The following is a 22,230-nucleotide window of genomic DNA, read 5'->3' as shown; positions in this document are numbered from 1 at the left end:
TCCCACAACCATATCACCTAATATTTCACATCACACCATAACTTTAGGAGCACCAGGGTTGCTAGCTTCATGCATCCATCTTGGATTTTCTTTGACCAGTATCGTGCATTTTGTGTATGAGCGTGCCCATCCAGAAAGAATAATTATTCATCACTGAACAGAACATGCTGAAGAAGGATCGATCAGTACGCAAATGCTGTGTGATTCAGTTGCAATATGTTAGCCTCTTCAATGGATCCTCTTCTTGCATTGTATGTAAATGCTGTAATTTTTAGGGGTGAAAACGTTCAGATTTCAATATTCTGCGAACAAATTCTCTACTGTACCACTTTCTCGAGCCACATAGTGCACTGACCTTTTAGGGCTAGCTGTCATCTTTGCAATCACGTCTAGTATAGTATAGTATTTATTAGCTGCCGTTATAGCAAAAGCTAATGACATTGTCAAATTACACGTGTGAAATTATCGTGCTAAAATGAAAAATATTACATTACAATACTAAAGATAAAAGAAAATGATCACAAATACTCCTTAGAGTTTACAATTGAAAGTCAAGATGATCAAAAATAGGCTAATATCTAGATGAAAATTGTAACACACTGATCACAAATATTATTTGATACACTCTGTTTATATACAATAAAACAAGAATTAACGTAACAATTTATGAGAATTTCCTAATATATTACAAGATAATAATAAAATTCAGAGAAATAAACCTAAAAAATATCTACAGCTTGATTTTCTAACTCAAAATATTTTTGCATAGAATAAAATGGGTTTCTAAGAAGCCACGTTTTCACTTTGACTTTGAATATGTCTAGTGACACTTCCTGTGCTTCTTGTGGTAACATGTTGAACATCCTACACCCCAACATGTTACGACTACCGGTACTTTTAACTTTGGATAGTCTGCAAAATGGTATATCCAGTTTTTCTTTATTACGAGTATTATACTCATGTTTATTCATCCTACTGGTGAATTCTAGCGGTACAAAAGGGGAATATGTACTCCCAACCTAACAGTACAAATGGAAAAGGTCATTCAGATTACGGGTATCTTAGAGGGAACACGTCATTATGTTACTTTGTACAATAATTATTTCAGTTTTACAATTAGTAATGTTTCCCATATTTTGTCAGCTGACTTCAGTGCCACAAGATACAATGGCGATTGGTTTCTGTTATGTAAAAGGCGTCCAATTACATCTCACACCAACAGTAGCTTCTGACTGAACACTATCTCACTGTCACCAATCCCCAAGATAGATTCTTACCATTATACATAATCAGGACCGAACCTCCTTAAGCTGCTGTATGTCACTTTTCCATGACTGACGTGGTCTTCTTGTCTTGTGTGCCTGGTAGGAGAACTCTGCACAGGCTCGAGTCAAGCCTACGGGCCTAGACAGGTCTCACAGAAACGCAAATCATTTTTTTCCCGCGAATTATATAGCATACTGTTTAAAAAATAATATGAAGATTTTAGTGCATGCACGATTAAATGTCTATCCAGCACGCATTCAGAACTGTAGATATAGGTATCATAAGTTACTGTTTACTTCGACTTCATATTTCATAATGGCATTTGTCTTACCTCTACTCTGTCATATATAAAGAGCACTGAAAATTTGTTTTACATGGGAGACCACTCTTTCTCATGCTCCTACTGCAGTGATATCCCGGTCTGGCCCAACCCGATCTGAACCAGACCAGAAACCCGAAATTAGCTTATAATTATCACCTGAACTGAAGCCTGAACACTAGCACATAAAGTAGAGGCCAGAGACCATAGGGATCAGGAACAGCTTGTAGAGATATCACTGCAGTAGGAGCATGAGAAAGAGTGGTCTCCCATGTAAAACAAATTTTCAATGCTCTGTACATATGACAGAGTAGAGGTAAGACAAACTACTGCACGAACATTTTTTTCCATGTTGAAATTTAGTAATTTTCATATATATATTTAAAAATAAAGTTCTGAAATACGTACGATGTTTATTTTTAATACTGAATACGGTAATGTACATTCATCAGTTCATAATTATTGCAATAATACATAATAACTTAAAAAATACTAAAAGTTTTCATAACATTAAGACAATTTTAAATGGCGGTCATGTGAGTCGTGTGATGTGAAGAACAGTGTAGCTAACGTCGGAACTATGAACACGATGAAGTAGCACTCGATCATTTGAGCATAAGAACATTTTGCTTGCGTTTTGCAGAATCCATTGTGCAACTGCAGCACTAAACGGTAATAGCCTGATACTATCTATCACTCGAATGAAACTTTCACGTGCTGTAGGAATAGATAATTTCACCCTTTCCTATTTAGACTCATCCAACACCCCTTCGAAACGAGTAAATTTAAAAGATATCGTCTCTGCGCATTGCTTGCAAGGTCCAAGTAACAGCTTACCGATGCCACTCGATCTACTTCTGGGACATAACAGGGTTTTTCTGTCTATGTTTTCACGCGTGAACAATGTGAATAAACACAATATGTGGCCTGTGTGATCCACGAAAACCACTCACATCTTCGTCCGACTTGAATGACTTTTTTTTTGGTATAGCCAAAAGTGCAGTTGTTTTGGTATTGCCAGTTATTTGGGTACCAGATACTAGAGATTTTACTGTATTAGTATTTTATGTGAATTCATGCAAAATTAATTGCATTAATCTACTTACAGAGTACAATATATAAACTAAATCAGATACTGACATCCAGTCAGGAGAACAACTCAAGAATGAATGTGAACTGTGTGAGATGAAAGCATTGCTACCATATTTTCAATGAAAAACATACTAGATTTGAAACAGCGAATATAAGATATAATTAGCAACAGTTTAATGTAATATACTATTTTGTGTACAGGTTTGGAAGCAGACCCCGCATGTGGGAGTACATGGTGCACTCTGCCACAGAGTTCTTTAAGACGCTCGAGGGCTACAACCTGGTGTCAGAACTGTATGTGACGCGCCAGGGCGAGTTTGGCACAGCTGAGCAGATAGTGGAGCAGGCCCTCCGCACAATCAACGCCGAGGCCCAATGGAGTGATGCAACACTTCCTGTCATGGAGGCGTGGCTCGACTCTCACATTCCCTGCGATGTTGCCTGATTCTCTTATTTATATTTATATGTAGTTGCTGTTTATGTTCTTGCTATATAAATTACGCAATGCTCACACTATATTCATTTTTACATTTTTCCTGCATCCTCTGTTTCTTCTACTTGCAAAGGCTATTTACTTATGGTTTGCCTTGAGAATATTTTGTGAAATATATATATAAAAGAAACATAATAAATTTATAGTAAAGATGGTGATTTTTAGCATTTTAAATTTAAAACGTTGCACTTGTAGTTTGAAATCTAGCATTTTGTAGCATATTTGAATTTAACATTTATAATTTTGGGAAAACGTGTTTTTAAGTTACATGAAAATAACTGTACCAAATTTTAACTCGACAATTTCTTTAAAAACGTAATTCGCAAATATATATCACAAAAAATGTACAGTACAAAATATACCTATATGTAATATTATTACCTTATCTAAAAGGCCATCTGTGAATTAACTATCTTATTTATGTAAAAAATTAATGAATGAAAAATATATTTCTTTCAGTCCTTAACATTTAGATTTATGTACATAAAACTGAAAAATAACTAGAGCTGTATATTAAGAAAATAATTAAATAAGATTGCAGAACTCAGTTACAAGTCAGACATCATTATATGAGAGGCTGAAACAAATGTCTTGTTATTTTCAGTTATTTTTGTTCTTCTGTCTGATAAAATTAAATAATATTTAATTGCTTAAAATAGTTCAATACCTACATTGTTGTTTGGAGAAGACGGTGGAATTTTTTTGGGAATATAACTTTATGGCTAGCAAGTAAACAATACACGCTTTTATTCCCCTGAATTTTGTAAACGATAAACTTATATGACAGAAATATATGATTTCTTTTTTAATGAAATTACAAAACTTTATTTTGTGTTTAAATCGGAAAAAAGTCTTTTCACTTTTAAATAGCACATATATAGTGTGTGTGTGTATATGTATATATATATATATGTATATATATATATATATATATATATATATATATATATATATATAGCCTACTTCGCATTCTTTTTTCTGATTTAACATTTTTGTAATGGATTCAATACCAATAAAAATTATTACATTATGATTAAAAATGAAAATACATAAGTGCGCGAATTTCGGAGGCTTTTCAAATTTGATTGCTTTTGCGAAAAATCGCCATCTCTAATTCAAAGTCCTGAAAGGACAAGTACTAGGTCTAATTACAATGACAAGAAGTAAGAATATAGCTATGTTCACTTTTCGATTCTTCCTAATTAAAAATGATACCGAGTTTCTCCAAGGGAAGCCACATCTAAGGCTACAGTGCTGGCCTTCTATCCAGGCGACCTGGGTTCGATCCACGGTCAGATCTGGGTGAAATTTGTGGTGGAAAAAGCAGACCTTGCATAGTTTTTCTCGGGATACTCCTATTTCCCTCTTTCATTCCACCAACACTCTCCACATCCCCTTCATTTCATCTATCATCTGCAATAGTTAAGATAGGCTAGGTCAGTGGTGCACAACCTGCGGCCCACTACTATGTTTGCTGTGGCCCGATAGTAAAGTTTCGAACTTAAAATTTAAAAAAATATTTGAACGGAATTGAATTATTAATTACTATAAATTACAGTAATCATTAATTAGTAAGATATTTATGTACATTATTTATTATTGGAGGATAGCCTATCTGCAGCCCTCCAAAAGACCATTTTTTTTATATTGGCCCGCAGTATTCATAAGGTTGAGCACCCCTGGGCTAGGTAATGTCTGGGATAGTATGGGTTTCCGATGCTGATCTAGGTTCTAAGGACTTGGGGCTCTTGGCTCTGGGTTTGGGCCCGTCAGTAGATGATGGGACCTTACCTGCAGTGCCCAGGAAAGATGGCCCGCCTGTCAGCATCTGATGGATGGCCCAGATGACATTCTTTAATCTGACATTCATTAATGCCACCTGGGCCATCTTTCGGACTTAGACAATCATTGCAAACAGAGTGGACAATGGGGCTAAACAACTTAAATATAGAGATCCATCCCAGATCCAATCCTCGTGAAATTAATCAATCAAATCAATCCTCCAAGGGAACAGCGAATATCGAAGTCAAATGGCCTACAGGCTTGGGGCTCATATAACTTGTTAATTAGAGTCTTGTATCCCTTGTGAGGCCTCGCGATTCACGTAACTCTTACAATTAGATTAGTTCTTTCCCTTCTTCCCCTCATTTATCTTGTCTAGAGGAGGAAATGCAAACCGATTATTGCCCTCAGCAGTGGGCGAATCTAACTGGACATCACAATTAGTTAATAACACATGGGCTATATACAGCTGACATGAGATTTCTATTCTTCGCAGTTGTTTGAATGTTGTGGAGTTTGTAAGTACCGGTATTCATACATTTCAGAATCCTTTACTGATTCCATCTTTAATCGACTTAACTGAATCGAAAGATATTACAAAACTTAGCAAAGAATTTTAACTCTAAGCAAAAGAAAATTTGAGCTAATAATTTCATAATTATTTATCAACGAAGTGATTTCTAAACAAGATATTTAATCACTAACATTATTTACTTATATTTATTTATTCATTTACAGTATTCTTTTATTGTCATACCTGATAACTAAGGCATTGGTTCACATTGTAGGGATTTCTGCAGTTAATTGCTCCATAGATCGTTATATAAAAAGACAGAGAATTAGTATACTGAGAAGATACAGTGAAGTAGTTTCCTGTTTTTTTGCACTGGTGATAAAACAGCACTTTCCCCAGTCTGGGTTCGAACCAGAGATGTACGAATTGTGGCCCAACCACTCTAACATAAACTATGCCAGTGGTGGAAAGTGGCACTTCGATGGGATAGAGCCCACTACAAGCTAACTGGTGACTCACACACACGAATATTGAAAGAGCAATAGAAAATTGTTTAAGAACTCTTCCAATACAGTTTACCCATTACCAGTACTTCAATTAGGTCTACTATTATATGGTATTTATCTATTTCCTTACGAATTGCATTTTTCTTATCACTCTGCACAAACCACCAATGTCCATCTTTTAAATTCTTAAATTACTGGTACTGTTACATTTTACCTTCATCTTTTATTTTTGATTTACGTTTAGATGATGTGCATAAGGAAAATTAAACGTACTGTATATTTAAAGTTACTGGTACTGGTATAAACATTTTCTTATAACAATTTAAAAGATGGGGGGCACAAGAAGGAGAGTTGCTTACTCCAAGTTCTGCTAATCCAAATGCTCCCCCTCCCGCAAATTAAAAATGTCGGAATAGTCACTGCTCTTCAAGGGGAGGGAGCTACAGGAATGACCAAATATGTGTCAAAATTAACATGATTCATTTTTAGCCTTCAAATGCTTCATAGTATTGACTTCATTTGAGCGACATTTCAAGGTCGTTAGCAAGAAAATAATTTCTTTTATGCCATTTTTAAACAGCTGCTGTGCTACAATTCGTTGAATATTCGGAGTTTGTTTATTTTACATTTTTTTCAAAATTTAATGTGTAGTCTAATATCTCACAGAATAATAGAGATAATTGAATAAAATTTTCAGGGCATATTCTCACATTATACATGAATAATTCTTAAGAGGGAATTGTCAAATTGCAAATTAAAGAATAAATTAAAAATTTACGTGCAATTTTTCTTTCTGTTCATAAAAATGCAAAATAAAAATAAAAATATAGGGTAAAAATTAAAATTTCTAAAAATCATCAAACAAAATTGATTAGCAGTCTTTTAGTTTTAATTTAAGACAAGATTTGTGATTCTGTGACACTTGAGAGCAGATATATCATTTTCTTTATAATACTGCATTTTTTTTTTTATTTTTTTATGTCTGCAACTTACCATAAAGTGAAAATGTTGTATTACATTGATATGAAACTATATTAAGGAAATAGAGGCTCTACTTAAAATAATATGAGAAAAGAGATTTCCTATAGTTTTTTCCCCTTAATCAAGCGGAAACTCATTTCAATTACGAGAATTTTTTTTTCTAACATAATTAGTCAAACATTCACGTAAAATAATAATGATATATCGAACTGCGTGGAAAACGTTTTTAGCCTAAGTGACGTTTATTGGAGATGTCCAGGTTGATATCCTCTACGAAAATTAAAACAATATGGACATTAATTTACTCTATAAAAATAAATAAAACTATATTTTTAAACTCGAAATGTTCAGTTCCTTGCAATGTTATGTTTAACACTACTGTATCCATTCTTGATTGAAGGCCTCACATGTAGTGAATGCATTTAGGAACAGTAATTAATTAAATTTCAATTAATTACACTGGACACATTATGATATGACTCCAAAATCTTCCGTTCTTTCAAAAGTGCAGTCTGACACTGTTGTATTCACTACTTTCCTACCGATAGCTTCCCAAGCAGTGAGTGAAATTCAGTACACTTCAGAAACAAGAAGTAGTTAATTTATTTCATTTACACTAGATAATACATGGATGATTCTACCGAAATTCTCAATTCTTTGAAATTTTGTTTAACATTGCTGCATTAACTACTTAGCTATTGAAGACTTCTCATGCAGTGAATGAAGGTCAGTGCACTTAAGAACTAGCGATTACTTAATTTACGTCAGTTATACTAGATACATGACAAGACATGGCTTTACCGAAAACTTCACTTCCCTGAAATGCTCTGTTTGACACTGTTGCATCAACTAGTACCTATTAATGGCTTCTCAGGCTTCGAGTGAAGGTCAATGCACTTAAGAACCAACAATTAGTTTAACTTGTTTCAGTTACATTTAATATAAAACATGAGATTACTCTATCGAAATCTTCAGTTTTCTGAAGTGCTTCATTTGAAATTGCTGTATCAACTGCTAACCTATTAAATGCCTCTCAGTGAAGGTCAGTGCACTTCAGAACCAACAATTAGTTTTACTTGTTTCAGTTACATTTGATATAAAACATGAGATTACTCTATCGAGATCCTCAGTTTTCTGAAGTGCTTCACTTAACATTGCTGTATCAACTGCTAACCTATTAAATGCCTCTCATGCAATGAGTGAAGGTCAGTGTACTTAAGAACCAAGCAATTAGTTAATTGCACAAGACGCCAAAGTAAAGATAATTGTCATGTCATGTAGGTGGCTGACTCATGAAGAAGTATCAACTGCACATGATGACTGGTCAGTAATTCGCTCTCATTATCCAATTTGCTCCCCGTTTCTGCATCCACGGAGACACGTTTAGTGTCGTCTTCCTCATCACTCTTAATGCCCAACGTCCTGGTTAGAGTGAGTTGAGCTAATAGCAGGGCTGCAGTGCTGGACATGGGCTCTCTGTGTGTGGCTGTGCTGGCTGTGTGTGTGGCAGTGTCGAGGAGTGCTGTGCACCGGCGCAGCATCGACACAACAGAGGCACGGATCCACCTGGATGACTACCGCCTGCCGCAGGCTGTTGTGCCCACTGGCTACCACCTGGAGCTCATCCCATACCCTGGCGAGGGTCACTTCCGCGGTCATGTACACATCAACGTGACGTGCCTGGAGGCCACGCATAATGTGGTGCTGCACGCCAGTGAGCACCTGCGTGTCGTACACCAGCAAGTCAGTATGCGCCGCATCCGTGCACCAGGCCGTGCTCCTGCCAGCGGCCTCTATGACAGGTGTGTACAAGGCCTGGGTGCACTTACTGGCTTTTTCTGTTTGCTCTAGTTTATTTCAACTGATCCATATATCCTGTGCACCATGATACAAATCCTTCAGCAATAGACTGCTAATCTTTTTTGGGGTCATTCTGTAATTGTGGATGTGACATAGTTGAGTTTAATTCAAATGTTCATAATTACGATATTAATATGTAAAAAAACAGTAACTTCCACTTTGTTTTATACACACACTCACCCACACACACGCGCACGCGCACACACACACACGCACACACACACACACGGTGTTTCAAAAGTACAGGTAATGCATAATTGCAATTAAGATTGAATAACAGGATTTTTGACAAAAAGCTCAGGCTCGTCAAACCTTATATTTAGAAAGGAACATTTTTATGGAAACAAAACATTTTTGAGACTATTATTGTGCGAGTTATGACGTCATCGTGATAATTTTTAAATGAAAACCTATAGTTTTTTAATATCATCTGAAAGAGCATAGTTTTATGTAGTATTTAATTTGTTTTGTATATAATCACTATCAAATACCTTACTATAATAATACCGGACAGCTGTATACTAGCAGCATTGACGTGAGTGCGAAATATCGCGGACCTGACATCTAGCGGAATTACGTCTACAAATACAAATATTAATATAGCGGGATTCGGACTATTGTTTAAAACGTGAGTTACTAATGTGGAATACTATATAAAACACTTAAGAAATGTTGAATAGTATTTATTGTAAAATTATTATCTTATATCAAAGCTGTATATTATGAGAAATATTGCATACTTCATATTACTTTCCGTAATTAATTGTTACATATTTTTTCTTTGGTTTAGTGAGACAAAATCAATTCTGACATTAAGAATGAATTTACAATAATGCTTTATATACCCATTGCTGACAATTGCGAAGATAAAATTGATAGTAATCTCAGGCTTGTAATAATTAGTAAAGGCATGTGAACAATAAAACTTAATTTGATAAAACCTTAAAATTTCCAATATATTTTAAATTCTATTCATTTATTAGGTCTAAAAAAAAAAGCTAATTTGTATTTTTCTATCAACACAAAGACAAAGGAATTAGGCCTACTAAAGAATGTTGTTGACTGACATTTTATGATCCCTCGGAAATCGAAAGTACGATTTGGAACAATTTGTAATGCTGTAATTTTGTAGCAATTATAAACAGCACATATACACCCTAACATTTTAACACAGCACTAATTAATAATACTATTAACTTGCCCAGCAAAAATATACATTGCAGTTGATTACAGCTTGTTTCGTGAGTATCGCCACACCGGCCGCCTAGGTAGCAGAACCAGCGTCATTCACATGCAGAACTGCTAGCTGTCCGGTATTATTATAGTAAGGTATTTGGCACTATGGTTGTGGTTACTATGGTAACAATTTTATTGTTGATATATTTCGTTAGTTTACACAACGCAGAACTGCATGCATTGTATTCTTCACCCGACATAATTAGGAACATTAAATCCAGACGTTTGAGATGGGCAGGGCATGTAGCACATATGGGCGAATCCAGAAATGCATATAGACCGGAGAGAAATAGACCTTTGGGGAGGCCGAGACGTAGATGGAAGGATAATATTAAAATGGATTTGAGGGAGGTGGGATATGATGAGAGTGGATTAATCTTGCACAGGATAGGGACCAATGGCGGGCTTATGTGAGGGCGACAATGAACCTTCGTGTTCCTTAAAAGCCATCTGTAGTCCCTGTATTATGGAAGCAGTTCTATTGATGAAATCAACATAAAACAAGATGTTTTAACAGAAAAAAAGAGAACTGAGATTGTGACGAAGATAGGATTTGGTGACAAACGACGTAGATGACAAGAGGTACGCACACTTTTTCATCCAAATCGACCACCTATCCCTCTGTTATCTGTTGAGTACAATTCAGAGAACGTGGACATGTCTCATACATAAAAAGTTCATTATCTGTCACAACCATCTTTCATGTTGATTTCATCAATAAAACAGTTTCCATAAGATAGGGACTATCAAAATATATCAACAATAAAATTGTTACCATAGTAACCATAACTACAGTGCTTCTGTACAAAATAAATGAAATATTACATAAAAAATTATGCTCTTTCAGATATTAAAAAAAAAAAAAAAAACTGTAGGGTGTAATCACAGTCTAGTATATACAGTCACGAAGCTCAATACGTAGTAAATATGCATCCACAGATAGTTGCTAACCACTAGGATCGCTAATATCACCTCATTACAGACAATGTGAAATAGTACCAGCACAGTCTATTGTTCCTAGCACCCTCACAACTCAAGCTTCTTGACTGTATATACTAGACTGTGGTGTAATTTAAAAATGATTTCGATGACGTCATAACTCGCACAAAAATTGTCTCAAAAGTTGTTTGTTTCCATAAAAATATTCCTTTCTAAATATAAGGTTTGACGTGCCTGAGCTTTTCGTTCAAAATCCCCTCATTCAATTTTAATTGCAATTATGAGTTACTCTTGAAAAACAGACATTATGTATTACAAAATGATCTAAAAATACCTTAAAAATTGCAAGCCTCATCCAGATCTCTGGTGTTCTTCAAACTGTCAGATAATATCCTGTGTAATTTATATAAAATAAACAAAGAAGAAATACCAATCTATATCACAGACACACTCATTGCTAAAACTCCAGTTGTGAACGAAATTCCTCCATGGAAATGGGTGATTCCAGAACATAGCATACAAATTCGAGGAAATCATTCCAAAAATGATCCTCCATACATTCTTAAGTTAGATGCCATGGAACTGCTCTGCAGCATATATAAGGTTCATCTTCAGATTTATACAGATGGATCTCTAAACCCTGATGATGGGACATCAGGAGCAAGGTATTATATTCCAAAATATCAAGAAAGTTATTTCATACCATGTTCATCCTCCTCCAGTCTTGACACTGAATTACTAGCTATTGATGCTGCTCTTCAGTGTGTTATTCAAATTTCTGAAAAATCTATTTGCACACTTACCGACCCCAAGGGGGCTTATAATCAAATATGTACCAAACCTATATGCACATAGAATTATTCCAATTCAGAAACAAATAAGTAAACTAAAAAAACTCCAAAAGAAAATAATATTTCAATGGATACTTAGTCATTATGGTATACCTGGAAACGAGAAAGTCGATAATATTGCAAAACAGGCAACATATTTGCAGCCAAGACCTCTTCAAGTGATATCTCTATCCATTGCCTTTGTTTCAGTAAAGTCTCATTTTATAAACCTATAGATCAACAATTGGCTCTCTTCTGACAAAGAAAAAATTTTACAGTTCGTACAAAAGAAACCAAATGACCTGGAAATGTACAAAAACTTGCCCAGACATGTTCAAACATTTTAACAAGAGCCAAAACAGGTCACATTGTCACACAATTGTACCTACACCGATTTCACATTTCTGATACTCCTACTTGTCTGTGGTGTAATAATCATGATGAAGAAAATGTTATGTTTTATTTAACGACGCTCGCAACTGCAGAGGTTATATCAGCATCGCCGGATGTGCCGGAATTTTGTCCTGCAGGAGTTATTTTACATGCCAGTAAATCTACTGACAAGAGCCTGTCGCATTTAAGCACACTTAAATGCCATTGACCTGGCCCGGGATCGAACCCGCAACCTTGGGCATAGAAGGCCAGCGCTATACCAACTCGCCAACCAGGTCGACTTCATGATGAAGATCTGGAACACATTCTTCTATACTGTCCATCCATAAACCACAAAATAAGTAAATTAAAACCATCAGTACCAGTTGCAGAAGACACAGCCCTGCAGTACATATTGACTACACCCCAACTCTGGATACTAGCAACAGGCATCTATAATGAACACCGATCAAAATATCTCCCATTTCTCATGAAAAACAAGAACTGAAAAGACTACAGTGGGCTATAGTGGACTTTATGTTGTCAGCAAACAGCTGGATACATTGAGAAGATTGACTGATTGACTGAAAAACCTTGTGCGTGTATATATACAATATACCGGTAACTCTGTTAATGCGCTTGTCAAGGGACTGTGGCCTTCAAGCATAAGTGGGACAGTGCTATAGATGGGAAATGATTTGTGAAATGGGGATAACAATTTAGACACTACTTCATAGGAAACATATTTTATTGTGCATTAGTTACAGTGCAAAATACAAATAAGAGTTCATTTCACATGCAAAAATCTCTGATTGTTGCTTGCCATGTGTTGGAATGACATTTTCTATACAGTTCAAGTAAGTACAGTTAAATTCACTTGATACATCTCTAGGAGCATATTTACTGTTCCGAGGGCTTCATTTGGTATAGGGACACCTTCCTCTACAGATTTAATTTCCTCAACACTGTCTTCATCTTGGGCGGTAGTGGCAGCATGACATGCAACCATGTCGTCAATACCGCGGATTTCTGAGGTCAATAGACACAGTTAACTGACACAAAATCCTCCTGTTAACTTCCACCAACTTCTCCTGCACAGCAGCCCAATTCTCGTCATCAACCATTATGAAAGAGGCATTCATTTCACAGGTTGTTATGCCATTTTGCACTGTAAACTTACTGCATACTCCACAGAACTCAAAGGATGACTAAATTTTACAGAAATGACAGGAATGTATTGACAGAGACACTTTTGAGTGTTAAAATCCTTTCATACAAAGAAAAGTACCAGAAACGCAACTTCTGACACTGTCCACCGGAGAATTTTTTCAGGAAGAAAGTCCAATTTAGAGTTAGAATTTATAAAACAGTTATATTACCGGTTGTTCTGTATGGTTGTGAAATTTGGACTCTCACTTTGAGGGAGGAACAGAGATTAAGGGTGTTTGAGAATAAGGTTCCTAGGTTTTTAGAAAAATATTTGGGACTAAAAGGGATGAAGTTACAGGAGAATGGAGAAAGTTACACAACGCAGAACCGCACACATTGTATTCTTCACCTGACATAATTAGGAACACTAAATCCAGACGTTTGAGATGGGCAGGACGTGTAGCACGTATGGGCAAATCCAGAAATGCATATAGAGTGTTTGTTGGGAGGCCGGAGGGAAAAAGACCTTTGGGGAGGCCGAGACGTAGATGGGAAGATAATATTAAAATGGATTTGAGGGAGGTGGGATATAATGATAGAGAGTGGATTAATCTTGCACAGGATAGGACCGATGGAGGGGCTTATGTGAGGGCGGCAATGAACCTGAGGGTTCCTTAAAAGCCATTTGTAAGTAAGTATGTAAGAATGTTCAATTTCTTTCTTCTACTCGTGGTGCAATGACCCTCAGTACAGTCACAGCAACATATTTTTTCATCATAGTTTTAAAACATTACAAGTTTCGTAATTTATATGGAATTTTTTACTAATTTCCAATCCGAAAAAAGCACTACAAGCAGGAATTGGAAGCATTATAAGAGGAATTATACATGAAATGTCCAGGGACCATATAAAAAGATCACTATTTCTCTGCAGAAATAAATTTTGTGCTAATTGAAAAATATGCCAACTATGAAAATTTCCTTACATTCAAATAAAGGATATGAAAAGTTAAGCAAATTCATCCGTTAGTTTCTGAATTATGAATAAGGACCCAGAAACAAAATTTGGGCCACCTGAATTTTGTTTCTGGGTCTGCATATTCTTTTCAAAAAATGTAAGTTTTGGAAAATTAAGTGAAAAGTTTAGGATTATAAAGAAGAATTAGGAATTTGTTGTACCTAGTTCCTAGAAGCTTCCACATGAATACTGTATTCCTGTTCATCATCTGTCTCTTATCATTCTCAGGAAACTAGGATTTATATTCAATCACTCTGTTGGCAGCAATGATCCTTGGTTGTGGATAGAGAAGACGACTTCCAGATATGGAGGGTAGCTGGAATATATTGAATAAGTAGTCATGGACAGCTGGTAAGGGGTGGTCCTCCAGCTTGGGGGTTGGGCGAAGGGCTAACAACCCATCACCGTAAAAAGCAGCTTGTTATGAATTCATACAATAAGCCTCGGAATGGGACTGATTCTCTGGCACGACCACAGCAAAGAAATCATAGATTTCAAAAAGGCATATGATTCGGTTAAGAGAGAAGTTTTATATAACATTCTTATTGACTTTGGTATTCCTAAGAAACTGGTTCGATTAATTAAAATGTGTCTCAGTGAAACTTACAGCAGAGTCCGAATAGGCCAGTTTCTGTCCAATGCTTTTCCAATTCACTGCAAGCTAAAGCAAGGAGATGCACTATCACCTTTACCTTTTAACTTTACTCTAGAATACGTCATTAGAAAAGTTCAGGATAACAGAGAGGGTTTGGAATTGAACGGGTTACATCAACTTCTTGTCCATGCGAATGGCGTGAATATGTTAGGAGAAAATCCACAAACTATTAGGGAGGAGCAAGTAAAGCGATAGGTTTGGAAGTAGATCCCGAAAAGACAAAGTATATGATTATGTCTCGTGACCAGGATATTGTACGAAATGGAAATATAAAAATTGGAGATTTATCCCTCGGAAAGGTGGAGAAATTCAGGTATCTTTGAGCAACAGTAACAAATATAAATGACATTCGGGAGGAAATTAAACGCAGAATAAATATGGGAAATATGTGTTATTATTCGGTTGAGAAGCTTTTGTCATCTAGTCTGCTGTCAAAAAATCTGAAAGTTAGAAGTTATAAAACATTTATATTACCGGCTGTTCTGTATGGTTGTGAAACTTGGACTGTCACTTTGAGAGAGGAGCAGAGATTAAGGGGTTTGAGAATAAGGTTTTTAGGAAAATATTTGGGACTAAGAGGGATGAAGTTACAGGAGAATTGAGAAAGTTACACAACGCAGAACTGCATGCTTTGTATTCTTCACCTGACATAATTAGGAACATTAAATCCCGACGTTTGAGATGGGCAGGGCATGTGGCACGTATGGGCGAATCCAGAAATGCTTATAGAGTGTTAGTTGGGAGGCTGGAGGGGAAAAGACCTTTGGGGAGGTCGAGACGTAGATGGGAGGATAATATTAAAATGGATTTGAGGGAAGTGGGATATGATGATGGAGACTGTATTAATTTTGATTGGCTATACAGAACTGCGAATGCTATTTTCACTATCTTAGCTGTGTCATGAAGGGTCTGATTCTCGGCTGTATTTTCAAAATATTGCTATGTATGGGCATGTGCAGTGGACCAACGTACAGCTTTCTGTCACACCAGGTGCAGAACTCTCATTCACTTTGTAACAATCATCTTCACAACTTGTGTTTTCTACATATTGTCATTTGAATAGGTAGGTACATATTGTGATTATGAACAGTTAATTGAAAAAGTTAGAAAATGTCCATGCTTGCAGAACATACTCCTAGAAGAGTACTGCAACCAGAACATGCAGGATAATATGTGGAGGAAGATTTAACTTGTGTTATATCATACAAGATTCTAGGTTATTTTCAATTTTATTTCAGCTTAAGTTTAATAAAATATAAAATACAAAAAACATAACTATTTTCACATTTAGTTACAATAAAGTCCCATTTTTTCAATAAATCGTACAATTAAGATTTCTCTCTGTTGCAATTCAATTCAGCCTTCATCAGACAAAGTATTCCATGAATAAATTTCGAGTATATTGGGCTTCTTTCATTGAATTAGTTGTAGCAGTAGCACATAACGATATAAAATTGTTGGCTTGAAAGTATTTTTGTTCACCACCATCATTAATGCTAGTCTGGATTGGTGTTGGATGTAGATAAATTTAATTTGTAAGACAATGATAGCTTCGGCTATTTTATCGGAAAGCTCAACATGATATGTTCTCCAAGTATTAACCACAATAAATATAATCATTGTCAGAATCGTCACTACTTTCCCAGGGCACACTATTTGCAAATTTCAGCATAATTATATTTTATTTACAAGTATATACGAGTATTATGATTAAAGAACAATAAACTTATCCTTGGAGATGTGTTCAGCGATAAAATGAATTAACAATGCAATTTAATCTGTAAATATTATCTGCTATTATTGAAGCCAAGAGTAGGTTATTTTCTATATACATATGATTTTGTGAAGTATTGGAGTGTATCGTTGCTACACTTATTGCCAAAAATACTTGTTTAATGAACGAAACATAATGCCGCACCATGCTACACTAGGCCTCATGACGTCAGCAAGAAGAGGGAGTAGTACTCCCACCTGTAGTAAAGTGTGCCATGCCTGCATGCATAGCCACTTCCTCACTGCATCAATTACGCTGTTGTCACTTTCAAAATTACTTCACACAAAGCATCATTAAGAGATCCAAAGAGGTGGAATCTGATGGGGACATATCTGGGCTGTAGGATGGATGGGGCAGCACAGTCCAACCCATTCGCGGGTTCACAAACATTTGTGAGGGCGTGCATTGTCATGCTGAAGCAACATTTCTGCTGGATTCTTGCCAGGCCAAACTCGCCGGAAAAGTTTCTTGAGCTTGTCCAGAATGTTGGTGTATGTCCAGGCACGGATACAAGGGGGGGGGGGGTCTAGGGGGCTATAGACCCCCCCTATCATTTCAAAGACTTTTTTTTTACTTAAAATGTACAAAGCATTATTTTTTCATTCATATAACATATGATTTCTTCACTCTCTAAACTTTATATTATTTTGCTATTTTATTTTCGCATACAAACTCTCTTTACAGTTCACAGTGAATAGGTCAGGTAAGTGGTCACATTCCTCAGGGGTCGTTACCATGGAGTTTAACAATAGCTCGGACTTCGGAACGGAAATATAATGGTATCCACGCCTACCACACTGTAGCTAGGCCGTTACCAGTATCTTTGTTATCATACTTTACAATAGCCACTACATTCGACTTCTGAATTGAGACAAGAAGTGATCAGTCTGTACAGGTGAATTACTTAGTGTAACAGTTATAAGAAATTATAAAATGTCGAAACGTAAGTTTCAAACAACTCTCTTACAATTCGTCAAGAAGACGTGTGGTGAAGTGAAAGAGAAGTGCAGTACGGATGACAATGATACAACTGATGAAGAAAAGTGTATGCCTGTTAATACCTTAACAGTGGAATCGGTTATGTGCAGTGAAAGTGATGATGCTAGTTCGATGACTCATAATGTACTAGATATTGGTTGCTTAGTGGAAAAAGAAATATGCAGTGAAGAGACAAAATACAAAGCTCTAACAAATCCGTGGGTTCCAGACGAAAAATATCCATTTCCGTAGACACTAGAATCGGGACAGTCTAGACAATTTCAGCATGCCTGGCTTAAAAGATTTCCATGGCTGTCTTACAGTAAGAAGGATGAAGATGTGTTCTGTCACGTGTGCGTTTTATTCGGACTTAAAGAGGGAGGGCGAAGCAAAGTCACGTTACAGAATTTAGTTACGAAACCTGTAAGAAAATTAAAAAAGGCCTCTGAAATATTCAGGAGACATTCAGAAAACAGTTATCACAAAACTACTCTCTTAAAATGTGACAACTTTAAACGATGGTTGAAGGTAAGGTAGAGAACGTTCTGGTTCAATTGAATATTTAAGTGTTACAAACAGTGCGCGAAAACAGAATGAAACTTCTCCCAATAGTGAAAACAATTATTTTGTGCAGCCGACAAAATATTCCATTAAGAGGACATAGGCATGATGGTACGATTGACTTGGAAGGCGAAAATTAAAACGAAGGTAATTTCAGGGAGCTTCTTAAATATCGCGTTGATGCCGGTGGTCAGATCCTGCATAATCATCTTAAAAATGCCCCCAAAAACTCTTTCCTAACAAGCAAAACAACGCAAAACGATCTCATAAACTGTTGTGGCACCATTATTGAAAAGAAAATTGTTGAATAGGTTAACCAAAGTAAATATTTTTCTATCTTAGTAGATGAAACAACCGACATCAGCTCCAATAAGCAACTATCATTATGTGTGCGATTCGTAGACCGAGAAAAGTGTTACTTGCATGAGGAATTTTTGAGATTCGTAGTGGTGCAAGGTCTAAGTGGAGAGGCATTGTCAAAGTTGTTTTAAGTGAACTGTGGGAGTTGGGTCTAGACATTTCAAATCTTGGCGGAGAGGATTATGACGGCGGTGCTAATATGTCGGGAAAGTTTCGCGGTGTCCAAGCGCGAATTTTAAAAGAGCAGCCTCTCGCATACTATATACACTGTGTCTCACATTGCCTAAATTTGTCACTTTCAAAATCGTGCTCTGTTCCCAGTGTTAGACAAACTGTAGACACAGTAGCTGAAATAGCAAAATATGTTAGGGAGTCTAGCAAGCGGTCAATCATGATGAAAGAAAAATTTAGTCAAATATGTCCTGAACACAAGAAAACGAAACTAAAGATCTTGTGTGAAACAAGATGAATTGAACGGCATGACGCAATGCTACAATTTTTAAACATCTTCTCCGCAGTTATATCATTCCTGGAAGATTTTGAATCCTATGGTACAAAGGCACATTTGATGCTTAACTTCATTCTAAAATTCAAATTCATAATTTCATTGCATATTTTAGCAGAAATATTTGAAATAACAACGTGTGTTTCGCGGAAGCTACAGAGCCCAAATCTCGAACTAAGTCAGTGCTACCAGATGGTTGAATGTGTCATGAATACTCTTCAGGCCTGCCGAGATAATAACACTTACCGGTATAATTTTCTTTTCGAGAAGGCTGTTACATTGGCTCAATCTGTAGACGTAGAAGTAAATGTACCTCGAGTTGCATCCAGACAAATCCGTCCAATAATGTTCCGTCTAAGTCTCCTAAAGATTATTACTGGCTCAATGTATTTCTTCCTTTTCTTGACCACCTTCTAAGCGATTTGTCAGTACGATTTTCACCTGCTAGGCACAGTCATGTAATTAAACTCCAATCCTTGATTGGATTGATTACACGATCCTGATAAAAATATCGATGTCGTCCTACAAGCTGCAAAGGTTTATGAACAGGATGTGCCAGGAACTATTTCAGAGCTTAGAGGAAAGCTATATTTCTGGAAAGAGCAAAAAAAAAAAAAAAAACAGACACGGCTATAGAAGCTTTGCTGCTTTCTAGGAATAATTTCTACCCCAATATAAGAGAGCTGCTCACCATATTATGTGTCATGCCAGTGATAACTTGCACTGCGGAACGGTCATTCTCAACACTGAGACGTGTGAAAACCTACCTCAGATTGACGATGAACCAGGACAGACTGAATGGTTTGGTATTGCTCAACATTCATCGTAACATTGAAGTAAGTCCGGATGAAGTCATAGAACTTTTCGCAAGAAAACATCCCAGACGACTTCAGTTAAACTGTAAGTAACATTTAATTGACTTTCCATTCCAGTCACCATTTCCTTTAGAATTAGAACTAATTGAAGACTTAGAATCTAAGAGTGACAATATTGTTGTGGTTTATTTATTTGTTTTTAATTCCATTGTTCTGTGTTATGATTATACTACTGTATTCATATGTTAATTATTATTATTAGCCCCTCCCCCCATTATTAAATTCTAGATCCGCGCCTGTGTATGTCTCTGATTTAATGATTGTTACTCTTGACATCATATCCACAAGAATGGCTCCTCCACAATCCCAAAAGACAGTAACCATAACTTTTCCTGCAGAGGGGGCTGTTTTGAATTTCTTCTTTCTGGGCAATTTTATTGAGGATGATGTCACTCCTTTGACTGTCTTTTTGTTTCCAGCTCAAAATTATGCACTCAAGTTTCGTCACCTGCAATGATCCGGGACAAAAAGGCCTTCCCTTCAGCTTCAAAGTGCTCTAACAATTTAAAAGAATGGCTCTCCTTTGCAGTTTGTGGAACCCATTTTGAGCAGAATTTTGAATATCCAAGAGCCTCAATAATTGAACAAACACTTCCAATGCTTATCGACAGCAGTAGGGCCATTTGTCATGTTGTGATGTGCCAATCCACACGAATAATGACAACCACGCGATTCATCATGTCTGGATTGAAGGCTATGACAGCAAGGGCGCACCGACAAGGGGGTCAATCGGGTCCGGACCCCCCCCCCTCAAAGTGATATGTTGTAACATTTTTACTGAACTTTAAGCATTCCGTTATCTATAATTTCACCGAAATGATTCACCCCCAAGAGAAATTCCTGGGTGCGCCATTGTATGGCAGCATGCCTAGAATGCTGCAGATCTTTGGAGCTCGGCTTCTGCACTTTCTCATACCTGAAATCTCGAGTACAATGGCCAATATTGCTCCTATCAACTACATGACTACCCTACACTGCGCACAAAGGTTTATTTGATATCCATCACACTTTTGTTTTCGAGAACCAAAAATTCAATTACTGCTTGCTGCTTGTAATGGGAGTCTGCAACAAACGCCATTTTAATTGTTCACTACGTCTCCGCCATCTGTCAGAATGACTTACAACACTGTACCGGTATACGTATGAGAGAAACATCAGATTTCAAGCCCTCTATCTTTGTTAATGACCGAGAAAAAAATAAAGTGGAGATTACTTTTTGAACAACCTCGTACATATCTGCCAGAACCTCAGTCAGAGATAAGAGCTATGGTAGATAGTGAAGTTCGGTTCTATGAGCCAGCTATAGTAGCTGAGGAGATCATTTTGCTAATCATACATTAACCTCATACTGGTTCGATGATTGTTCACTTCTGCTGAAGCATGTTCACATGATGCCAGCAGTTGGCTGATAAGTCTTGGTGGATGATGATGATGATGATGATTATTATTATTATTATTATTATTATTATTATTATTATTATTATTATTATTATTATGTAAAAGAAACGAATGTATATGAGGATTACTATTTGGGTAATTTTGTGTTAGATATGTTACATGAACGAGTCAGATTCTCAATAATTACAAAAATTTAAATCTTAAGAAAAAAAAAAAAAGCAGTCACTGTGTTAACTACAAAGCAAACAAGAAGTAAAACACTTGAAAAGTAATAACTATCGACTATCCTCTCATTAAATCACCCACAATTATATGCCGGTAGTCAAACACTGAATGTTGAACGACTGCAGTAAATTGTAGTATTTTGCAACTAAATAAGAAAACATAATGTATTGTGTAAAGAAATTGAATATTGTTTAAATTTAAGATATAACATATTATATATTTCGGTATTTTTTTAACATTAGCATCTCTTAAATATTATGTTTCGTGTAGGTTTTGAAATATTTTGAGTTCTATGTAAAAAAGAAAGTTGGCATAAAATTTGAAACTATGTTGTATACCTCTCACCCGTGCTGACCTATGACTTCGTTTTTAGTCTATATCTATTCTTTGTCGTGACAAGTGCAGTGAAGTGTTCAGGTATTAGAAAGTGTATTAATACGATGAAAACATGAATCTGTTAAATGATTTAGTGTGTAATCTTTTGAAGACACCATTCTCTCATTGTTCTGCAGAAGACAAACAAGATATTTTAAAATATGGCAG

General features: G+C 36.2%; 2 protein-coding genes across 3 annotated transcripts in view; both read left to right on the top strand.

The window, feature by feature from the left end:
• LOC138696101 (aminopeptidase N-like) overlaps positions 1–3,193 on the top strand; it is a 50,596-nt gene extending 47,403 nt beyond the window's left edge. For both annotated transcript variants that reach the window (XM_069820642.1, XM_069820641.1), the window contains exon 13: positions 2,879–3,193. In XM_069820642.1, the coding sequence (XP_069676743.1) occupies positions 2,879–3,122 (244 nt within the window). In that variant the 3' untranslated portion in view covers positions 3,123–3,193. The remainder of the gene's footprint in view (positions 1–2,878) is intronic.
• A 5,046-nt stretch (positions 3,194–8,239) lies between these two features.
• The window catches only part of LOC138696099 (aminopeptidase N-like), a 35,613-nt gene continuing 21,622 nt past the window's right edge, over positions 8,240–22,230 (top strand). The window contains exon 1 of the mRNA XM_069820637.1: positions 8,240–8,755. Coding sequence (XP_069676738.1) covers positions 8,421–8,755 — 335 coding nt within the window. The 5' untranslated portion in view covers positions 8,240–8,420. The remainder of the gene's footprint in view (positions 8,756–22,230) is intronic.

This window comes from Periplaneta americana, chromosome 3 (genome assembly GCF_040183065.1).
Source record: "Periplaneta americana isolate PAMFEO1 chromosome 3, P.americana_PAMFEO1_priV1, whole genome shotgun sequence".
NCBI lineage: Eukaryota > Metazoa > Arthropoda > Insecta > Blattodea > Blattidae > Periplaneta > Periplaneta americana.
The sequence above is the reverse complement of the archived record's forward strand: the minus strand, read 5'-3'. Positions and strand labels throughout refer to the sequence as shown.